An 11,169-nucleotide genomic window follows, 5' to 3' on the forward strand; every position below is an offset into this window, starting at 1 on the left:
TTTTTTTTTTTTTTGAGACAGAGTCTCGCTCTGTCACCAGGATGGAGTGCAGTGGTGCAATCTTGGCTCACTGCAACCTCCACCTCCTGGGTTCAAGCGATTCGTCTGCCTCAGCCTCCCAAGTAGCTAGAACCACAGGCATGTGCCACCACACCCGGCTAATTTTTGTATTTTTAGTAGAGACAGGGTTTCACCACATTGGCCAGGATGGTCTTGATCTCTTGACCTCGCGATCCATCCACCTTGGCCTCCCAAAGTGCTGGGATTACAGGCATGAACCATTGCACCCAGCCATTTAGTGCTTCTTTCAGGAGCTCTTGTAAGGCAGACATGACGGTGACAAAATCTCTCAGCAATTGCTTCTCTGTAAAGGATTTTATTTCTCCTTTGCTTACAGAGCTTAATTTGGCTGGCTATGAAATTCTAGGTTGAAAGTTCTTTTCTTTAAGGATGTTGAATATTGGCTCCTACTCTCTTCTGACTTGTAGAGTTTCTGCTGAAAGATCCACTGTGAGTCTGATGGGCTTCCTTTTGTGAGTAACCCGACCTTTCTCTCTGGCTGTGCTTAGCATTTTTTTCTTCATTTCAATACTGGTGAATCTGATGATGATATGCCTTGGGGTGGCTCTTATTGAGAAATATCTCTGTGGTGTTCTCTGTATTTCCTGGACTTGAAAGTTGGCCTGCCTTGCTAGGTTGGGGAAGTTCTCCTGGTAATATGCTGAAGATTGTTTTCCAGCTTGGATTCTTTCTCCCTGTCACATTCAAGTACGCCTATCAAATGTAGATTAGATATTTTCACATAATCCCATATTTCTTGGAGGCTTTATTTCTTTTTACTCTTTTTCCTCTTAACTTGCCTTCTCATTTTATTTCATTGAGTTGATCTTCAATCTCTGATATCCTTTCTTCTGCTTGGTTGATTTGGCTATTGAAACTTGTGTATGCTTTGTGAAGTTCTCATGGTGTGTTTTTCAGCTCCATCAAGTCGTTTATGTTCTTCTCTAAGCTGGTTATTCTAGTTATCATTTCGTCTAACTTTTTTTTAAAGGTTCTTAATTTCTTTGCATTGGGTTAGAACATGTTCTTTTAGATCAGAGAAGTTTGTTATTACCCACTTTCTGAAGCCTGCTTCTGTCAATTCATCAGACTCATTCTCCATCCAGCTTTGTTCTCTTGCTGGTGAGGAGTTGTGATCACTTGTAGGAAGAGAGGCATTCTGGTTTTTGGAGTTTTCATCTTTTTTGTGCTGGTTCCTTCCCATCTTCATGGATTTATCTACCTGTGGTCTTTGTATTTGGTGACTTTCGGATGGGGTCTCTGAGTGGATGTCCTTTTCGTTGATGTTGAAGCTATTTCTTTCTGCTTGTTAGTTTTCCATCCAACAGTCAGGCCCCTCTCCTGCAAGACTTCTGGAGGTCCACTCCAGACCCTGCTTGCCTGAGAATTACCCACAGGGACTGCAGAAGAGTAAGGTTTGCTGCCAGTTTCTTCTTCTGTTTTCTTAGTCCCAGAAAGGTACCCACCAGATGTCAGCCAAAGCTCTCCTTTATCAGGTGCCTCTTTGGATATACGGGGGTCAGGGAGCCACTTGAGGAGACAGTCTGTCCATTATCAGAGCTCAAGTGTTGTGCTGAGAGCTCCGTCGTTCCATTTAGAGCTGTTGGGCAGGTACGTTTAATTCTGTTACAGCAGAACTCATAACCACCTCTTTTCCCAGGTGCTTTGTCCTGGGAAGCTGGGGCTTTATTTATAAATTCCTGATGTACTGCTGCCTTTTTTCAGAGATGTCCTGCTCCACATGGAGGTAGTCTAATCACAGCCTGTCAGCAGTGGCATTGCTTAGCTACTGCGGTCTCTGCCCAGCTGCTGTGTACACTTCCTTGCAGTTTTGTTTATAGAGGTATGTTTAGAACTGCCTCAGTAATGGCAGTCTGCCTCAGTAATGGTGAATTGCCTCGGTAATGGTGGACTGCCTCAGTAATGGTGGACTTCTTTGGTAGTTCTGGTCGGCATCAGAGATGGTGGACTGCCTCGGTAGTGGTGGACTGCCTCAGTAATGGGAGACACCCTTCCCTGCACAGAGCTGGACCATCCTGTGTCCAGCTGTGCTTGCTTTGAAACTCTCAATCCAGAGTGTTTCAGATTGCTGGTCTTTGTGGGGATGGGACGTGCTGAGCCGGATCACCTGGCTCCCTGCTTTCAGCCCACTCTTTTTCAGTTGAATGGGCGGTTCTGTCTCCCAGGTGTTCCAGGTGCCAGTTGAAATGGCTGCCTAGATTTGTGTGAGTTTTTCTGTGGAAACCCATGGTGCCAGCTGAAACAGCTGTGCTGGAAACTCATGGTGCTTTTTGGACTGGGAATCTCCTGTTCTGTGGGCACTAAAAACTGTGGGAGAAGCCCACTGTCTGAACTGCCATGCTGGAGTGGATGGAAAAGCACCCGATGGCCTCTGTGGGTAGGGATGGGGGTCCTCCAGGGATTGCACTTCCTGGGTGAGGCAGTGCCCTGCCTGTCCTCAACTTGCCTTTCTTGGGCTACACCCACTGTGCAACCAGTCCCACTGAGATGCACCTGGTACCTTATTTGGAATTGCAGTGATCAGTCACCCCCTGTGTTGCTCTTGCTGGGAACTGCACTCCAGAGCTGTTCTTATTTGGTCATCTCGAATCTCTCCCAAGGTGGTTTTTTTTTTTTTTTTTTGCATGTGCTAATGGTGTTAGAGTGTGAAACTATTAGTCCTTTCAGGCTTTTCCGATGAATTTGAAACATCCACAGTGAAATCCCTTATATGCTGTCCTGTGGTGCTGACAGGGAGAGAAGAACAGCAAGGACTGTCAAATGCCTGGATTCCCCTCCACTATCCCCAGGGGAAATCCACTAAAACCTGTGTCCTGTGCTGTGTGTTGTGAATGAGTCAAAATGACCAAAAGAAAACAAAGGATTCCCAGGAAACTCCATCCATATGAAATCCTTACAGCTAGTGCTCGACTTACGACCAATATTGGTTCCGACAGACCGGTTGTAACATGATTTGGTCGTAAGTTGAGTAGGCTATATGCACGTGGAGATAGTAGTGCTGCCGGAAGCTGGTCCACACTGTCGTATGCCCAGCTGGGCAACGTTTGCGCTGCCAGACGCGGAGCAGTCGTGGCTAGCGATTGTGGTCGTAAAGTTGAATAGTTGTAAGTTGCATAGGTCGTAATTCGATCAATACCTGTAATCTGCAGGATAAGTACAATGGATGAGAAGCTGAAGACACTAATGAGAAAACTTTGTGGTTGTGAAGGGAAACTCTAACCCTGGGGGAAGAGGAAAGGACAGGAAAAGTTGGAAACTCACCCCAGAGCCATGATTACTACTTATGAGTAAGAAGGACACTTATTGGAAAGGTTGGAGGATGTCCCCATGTGTTCAGGGCCCTTCACCACTTGGTCAACTAGGTCTGCAGAGTAATGACCTCGCTGCATCAGCTCCATTCTGGCCTCTGTCTTGTGATAGTTCTTTGTAGATTTGTTTTCTCCTCTCTCATGATTTATTTGTTCTCTCAACTGCTAGCTCAATTCTCCTTTTAATTCTTAGTTTATTGAAGAGGTTCACATTTAGCTTAGAACATTAAAACCTTTAAAGACATTTTCATCTTAAACTCATCAAATCTAATCATCTCTCTTCAGGAGTGCCCATCTCCGTTTGTTTTCTCCTTTCCTTTGGGGTATGGCCCTCGTTTCTACCTGAGTACAGCTCTTACTTTCACGTGCATGAGTCAAACCATCACACAACCAGAAACATCTTGTAGGAATGTACCCTACCATCCATCTCCCCAGCCTTCATGTGCACAGTGGCTGTGCCTTCAGCTGTGATACATGATTAGGAATTTCCATTTAAAAAGTGTCTTTCATTATTCTTCAAAATGAAGTTCTTGGACCTTAAATACCTTCAAGATTCAATATTCTTCTCTGTTCCTTTGTTGTTAATATTATTCCATTAAAATTCATTGGGAATATCAGTGACGTAGAAGTGACCTGCCTACCCATCGCATCGTCTGACTTCTGCCTAACTGACCACCCAGGAGCTTGTAGTTGATGGGGCCATCTGGACCTTTATCAATAAAAGGTTTGCAATTTATTAGGGAACGACTGAGATCAGCAGGTGCCTGAGCTCCTAAGACACAGATGTGGTCCTGCAGTAGAGTCTGTGTTACTGAAATCACATCTGTGTATAATTCATGAACTATACACAGCCAAGAAGCTGCTGCCAGCTTCTGGCCATTCCTGGGTAGCCCAATGGGGGTTGTCCACAGAAGGATGGATGCAGGATATGGATATTAGAAAGTGATGTGGTGTCGGGGGCATTGACAGCCAAATTTCATTGAAAGTCTCTTCTGCCCTTGGTACTTAGGGATGTCTGGGAAGAAGGGAATAAAACTGAGACCCCATGTATCTCCTCATTAAGTTAGAGATTCAGTGCAATTTTAGAAAGTTGAAGAAATAAACTATACTTTCAGGGATCATGTCTATAGTTCATTTGAGGAAGCTGAAGAAAAACAGTGATGTGGGTGATGTTGGTGTGGTTTTCTGTGACATACTTATGAGACAGCAGAAGATGGTCAGTGGGCAGTCTACATCCAGCTGGTACTCATTGTCCATTTGTTACTTCCAAACAAAAGATAACAGACATCTTGTGTGTTACAGACACCAGGGATTGTTTCAGAGACCTTGATCAAAAATGGCCAACAGGGCCATGACACAATTTTATATGACAGCTACTATTTTTGCCGACTTCATGTGGAAATCTGAGAGCTGTGCCCAGCCTCAGGGGGCTGCTTCTCCTTCCAGGAGACAGAGCTAACAGAGTTATTTGGGATTAGTCTGTGTGGGTCTTCATAAGAAGACAACAGTTGTGGGTGGTTTAAAGAACAGACACTGACTTTTATCACAATTCTGCAGTCTGAATGTTGAAGATCAAGGTGCTGTCAGGGTTGGTTCTTGGTGAGGCTTCTTCCTGGCTGCACAGGGCCACCTTCTAGTGCACTACGTCTCAACATGGCTCTTCTCTGCGTGCACGTGAAAAATGAGAGGTCTATGGTGTTATTTCATCTTCTTACAAAGACAACAGGTCTATTGCATTAGGTTCTCACACTTATGACCAAATTTAACCTTAATTATATCCTTACGATTCTGTTCTCCAATATAGATCCATTGGATTTAAGATTTCAGCATATGAATTTCAAAGAGGGCAAAATTCAATTGATGACACAAATCAAGAGATGCTGGGAAGAATTAGCATTTTTTAAAATCAGTAAGGTTTGTAATGGGTCCTGCAGTAACATGTAAGAAAGTTCCTAGTAATTGTTGAAACTTCAACTGTAAGAGAAAAATGTCTTCCTCCTTTCTTTGCTGGCACAAGGATGTGAGGAAGCAGAACCACAGATAATAAAGAAAGGAGCCATGGACACAGCTCCAGTGCTGGCGGGGAGGGAGCCCACTGAGCAGATGAGGAAGCCCCGCTCTCCCTGCAGGTGCTCCAGACCCGGCCTCGGGCTCTGTGGGCCCTGCGCACCCCCTGCTGGTCCTGAGCAGCACCTGTGCCCACCCCGCCGCCTCCCTGCAGGGAGGTTTGTGTCTGGGCTCACACTCACCTCCCCTCACTGTGTCTCGCACAGTAATACACGGCCGTGTCCGCCGCGGTCACAGAGTTCAGCCTCAGGGAGAACTGGTTCTTGGACGGGTCTGCTGATATGGTGACTCGACTCTTGAGGGACGGGTTGTAGTAGGTGCTCCCACTATGATAGATGTACCCAATCCACTCCAGCCCCTTCCCTGGAGGCTGGCGGATCCAGCTCCACCAGTAACCACTACTGATGGAGTAACCATAGACAGCGCAGGTGAGGGACAGGGTCTCCGAAGACTTCACCAGTCCTGGGCCCCACTGCTGCAGCTGCACCTGGGACAGGACCCCTGTGAACAGAGAGACACACGGTGAGCCCTGGGCTCAGAGGCAGCCCCCATAAATTCATATCTGCACCCCTGAGACACTCACGTCTGGGAGCTGCCACAAGGAGGAGGAAAAACCACAGGTGTTTCATGCTCTTGCATGTGAGGTCCATGACTCTCAGAAAGCCTTTCCCATGTGAGCAGGACCCTGAATTTAAGGAAACGTGTGGTGGTTTCCTGTGGGTGCCTAAGTGAGGATTTGCATGTGGGTGGTGCCTTTGCATGGAGCAGTGAAAAGGGATGAGCAGGCCCCAGTCTTTCAGGCTCTCCCTGGGAGGAGGATGCTGGCTGTGCCCTCTGAGAACTCAGTTGTCTTCCTGGGGCCTCCCCTCCCCAAGGCCAGAGTCCTCTTCTACCAGGTAGGGAGATGTGCTGAAGGAACTGGTCTGGGAGATAAGTGTGATCATGGATCACAGACAGATTTTGGAATAGGGTCAATACCGCTCTACCCTTAAAAATTCACATAAGACAAACCTCACATTCAGGTCATCTAAATTGTCATTTACCTATTCAGACACATTGAAACAGGAGCTGAATGTAACAATCACAATGAATTCAGACAAGCCTGGATTCATCTGACGTTTATTTTAGTTCAGAACACCTGTCATGATTAGAGGGAAGCTCCCTGTCCCAGGGAGTGGGTCATTTTAAAAAAGCACCTGAGAGCTGCCCTCTGCAACCTTTTGGAGTTCAAGATTCTGTCTGAGATCTCAGGAGAAGGTAGTGGGACATACTGCCATCCTTCTCAATGTGTGACTCTGAAGATGTGGCCAGACCTCTAAACACTTCTGTGTCAATATATGTAGACTGGGGATGGCAGTGACAGCTTCAGACACAAACTTTATAACAGGTCAGCTCTGCAGGATAGTCTCCAAGATCTGTGCAACTGCCATTCCTGGGAACCAGAGATGGCCTCTGTGAGCTCTCCCTTCTGAGAGCACAGGGAACTCTGGTCCTTCCCTGACAGATCATACCTGTGAAACATGGCTGGACAATGACACTCAAGCCCAGAGTCCTTACACACATATTTATCAATTCAGATTCATCTGTTTCTGAAAGACTTTCTCCTCCATTGAATTGTGTAAACCTACCCTGGGGTGTGTGGTATTGCAACTTGGGTATTTGACATTAGTTTGGTGAAATGTCAAAGTCAGTATATATTAATTTATCTTTCTTTTTTCTGTTACAGACAGATACTTGTTCCGTTAGTAAATAACGTATCTCCATGGATGTAGGTAACAGGAGAGTCATCAGAAGTTGGGTGTGTCATAAACTTAGGACAAACCTGGGCTCTCTTCCTGGGACCTGAACAAGTGAACTGACCTTCTGTGAGATAACAGAGCAGAAGAGACAGACTCAACATCCAGAGCCAGGTGAGCTCCTTACCTACCAGGTGGTCTCTGGGCCTTTTGTTTGAACAGATCCAGAAAGACCTTCATCTACTGGATCCTTTCACACCCTCAGGAGAATTATGAACATTGGGGGAAATTGAGATAAATTTTTATTTACAGAGAATAATTCATAGGCTTGTAGACATTTATGTGGGTATGTACAGGGATGCTAGGATATGCTCATACACAGAATAGAAAAAATTGTGGTTCGTGGAGAGAAAACCAAAGAACTGCTGAATATGTAGGTACTGTTTACCACAAATGTGTCAGGTCACTAGATCATGTTATAATGCTAGAGGTAAAACTTCCCAATGTTGCCATAGAGACAAAATGCAAAAGAGTAGTGAGATTCCTTTGAAAATCACCAGCAATGAACAGGCCAAAAGAAATGAACCATTATGGAAAGCGTGGTAATTAAATCAAAACACAATGACTTCTATTCTGTTCCCTAAGCAAGACAAACTCTTACCTGCTTTAGAACCTTTTCGGTTCTCTGCTCTACATGCTCTTCTCTGTAGCAAGCTAAGCTGGTACTTCATCAGAGAGGCTTCTGCCCACATTGTCAAGAGTAGCAGAATTCAGTTATCTGCTTTCTGTCACATCACCTTCTTTCTATCATATCACTATTGCAGTTCATAATTATTGATTAATTAATATGTTATTTTCTTTTACTAACTTTTCTTCCCCTCATAAGTTCCATGAAGGCAAGAATCATACTTGTTACCATGGATTATTTTACTACCATTCACTAAGTGAAATGGATGAATGTATTACTGTATGCTGCAGTTTGATATGCATTCAATTATGCGTAAAATGATTCGTCAAACATAATTATTTCCCTAGTTGTCATAGTGTGGCTTTAGTCACCTAAAACTACTGTTGTTACCGCTGCAAGTATTATTGCCTTTTAAATATTCTGTAATAAAATAACTGATATCTCCTAACAGGCATTTGGAAACAAGAGCATGGTTCTTTGACTGGGCAGACCTGGTGGGAATTACCAGAGTGTTGGTTGTATCTTCTACTGTCAGAGTTAGGACTGTGTCAGTAGTATTTTAAGAGCTAGCAATGATGATTGCCTTGAAAGTTCATTCATTCAGAAAGTTGAGACAACTTACATTCACTTACGGGAAATATATAGCTTCCATGCCTAGATCAGCACCTTCTCTGGGTTGTGTACTTTGTAATCATGCAGACCTAAATTTTACGCCCAAAGCTCTGATAATATAGCTAATCCAAATATCCTTTGCCTTTTGTGGTCTTGGTCCATGAAGCATGATATTGAACGAGACAAGTATCACATTGAATTTTCACTTGTCTTGAGGGCTGGAAAGACCTAATGAAATTAATTTGTTTTGCTTGGAGCACTATTGGCTCGAGCATATTGGATTCATCCAGAAACTTGCCACTGAAATCCTAGAAATAACTGCTTTGACATTAAGTTTTTCCTTCTGTTTTGTATCATAGTGACTGTTATAAATAGGTGTGGAAGTTGTTTAAAATTGAACCTGTGGTGGTTAAAATTTTACATTAGACTTTCAAACGTGAACTTTCCTCAAATTTATGCAGTGAAAGATAATTTAAGAAATTCTTTCTCCCAGGAAACTTTCTTAGAAAGTAATTTTAAGTTAACCAATGGAGTGCTTGTATTTTCTATTAAAGATTCTTCAGAATTAATTTTCACAGTCACTTTTTACCTTTACACCTTTCAGTGAAACCTTGAGTCTGATGAATGTGTTAAATAGCTCAGACTAGCAGATATTAATGTGGAAATTGACAACCATCACCCCAGTTCCTACATTTATGTCTTTGTGCCTTTTGCCAAGTTACTGAACCTTTCTGAGGCTCTAGTTTTTCTACTGTAAAATAAGAATACTGTACTAATACTGTCTGTTATGGCATATAATTCTCAAGGATTAATGGAGATAAGTAAAGGCCTTAACAAGGGGCTTGGCGCTACATGTCCAATCCCGCAGCCAGCAGCAGCTCCTGTTGCCCACATTCCCCTGGCCAGGTTCTCCTGCAGCTGGCACCAGAGGGCATGGCAGGAGGGCCCACAGGTCCCTTTGAGAAGACAGGCTTTGTGTGAATGTTAACACAATGTGTACAAACTACATTAGTAATAACTACTTCCGTCATACACTGGCAATCTGTTTAACATCTGGAAAGATTAGATGTTGTAAACAGGACTTGTTCATCCTCTATATACACGATATCCATAGATAAGCAAAACATATGAACAGACAAAAGAGGTGATCTTTAATCTCACCTCCCTGTGAGCACACAGGCCTAGAACTCTGAACTTTCTCCTCTTCTCCCCTGAACCAGAGCACAAACACTGTGGGCGAGACTCAACCACGGATTTGGACATTACCACCACAAAAAATTTCAAAAAGATATTTACAAAGTGTAGTATTTTACTACCTGTAATTTTAACATTTATCAGGCACTTAGAACATCTAGAAAGACTAGATATTTCAAAATAATACTTAGTATTGCCAACGATGTACACTAGTGAGGAATAAAATGGAATCAACAAAACAATGGCAATTATATGAAAATGTCTTCTGAATATGAGCAGCCTGGCATGGAACCCTTTTCCCTTCGTGCCCAGGTGTCCCCTCCATGTCCTCTAACCCACTGGACAAAGGTCACCGTGTGGCTCCTGTGCTCCTTTCAGGGCTGGTCTAATAACTCCATTTCAAAATGTCATTTCCACAAGACACCCATTTTCTCTGATTTTTTAAAAAGCAGATGGTAACTTAGAAGACGTGTAATTTTCTGACTCTAGCATACCTTGGAACCTCCTTACATCCAGACGGGACAGATGCAGCAAATGTTTTCTTTTAAAAGATGGGGAAGCGATGAGTTCGTGTCCTAGAACACGTGGGCACAGGGAGGGGAGCATCACACACTGCGGTCAGTGGGGGGCGGGGTGGGGGGGCCAGGGGAGGAACGGGGGGCTGGGGAGGGTGGGGAGGGATGATGAGAGGAGAAGCACCGGATGTAGGTGACGGGGGGACGACGGCAGCAAACCGCCTTGCCATGTGTGCACCTATGCAGCAATCCTGCATGATCTGCACATGTACCCCTGACCCTAACGTACAATTAAAAAAACAAAAAAGATGGGGAAGGCCGAGAGCGGCTTTTTCATGTGTCATACACAGGCCTTCTAGAAACGGCCGGTAGAGGGTGGAGGGCACGGCCAGTGGGACAAACGTGGACGGTTCTTCTCCGTTTCTCCTCACCCACGTCAAGGTCTGGCAGAAGAAGGATCACCGCCCGGTGGTCGCTACCCGTTCTCCCGTCGTCCTCCAGGATTCCGCTCGCCTTTCTGGCCCTACGGCCTTCGTCCCTTGTCAGGACTGGGTGGGTCTCTTCCAGTTGGGACAGGACCAACCCCAAGATCCGGAGCTTCAGTGCTGCACGGCCTGAGGGAGGACGGAGCAGCGACCCGGATCCCCCTTCCCGGCGGCCCCCGCGCCCCGGGCCACCCAGGTCCCATCTGTCCCCGCGCCTCCCCGATAGTGTGCGTCCCATCAGCCCCTGCGCCTCCCCGGACCGCCAGTGTCCCGCCGGCCTCTGCGCGTCCCAAGACCACCCACGTCCCTCAGGCCCCCGCGCCCAGGACCGCCAAGGCCCCATCAGCCCCTGCGCCTCCCCTGACAGCCAGTGTCCCTCCGGCCCTCGCACGTCCCAGGACCGCCGGCATCCCATCAGCCCCCGCGCCTCCCCGGACCACCCACGTTCTGCCCGACACCGCGCGTCACTGTGGCGGCTGCCCC

General features: G+C 45.6%; 1 gene segment (V, D, J or C); it reads right to left on the reverse strand.

Annotated features, from left to right (window-relative positions):
- Positions 1–5,531: 5,531 nt before the first annotated feature.
- Positions 5,532–6,224, reverse strand: LOC116546927. The segment is given in 2 exon segments: positions 5,532–5,957; positions 6,040–6,224. Coding segments are annotated over 2 exon segments (501 nt in total).
- Positions 6,225–11,169: the final 4,945 nt, after the last annotated feature.

Source organism: Sapajus apella, unplaced genomic scaffold, assembly GCF_009761245.1.
Source record: "Sapajus apella isolate SASKATOON/1434 unplaced genomic scaffold, GSC_monkey_1.0 scaffold1694, whole genome shotgun sequence".
In the NCBI taxonomy this organism is placed as follows: Eukaryota; Metazoa; Chordata; class Mammalia; order Primates; family Cebidae; genus Sapajus; species Sapajus apella.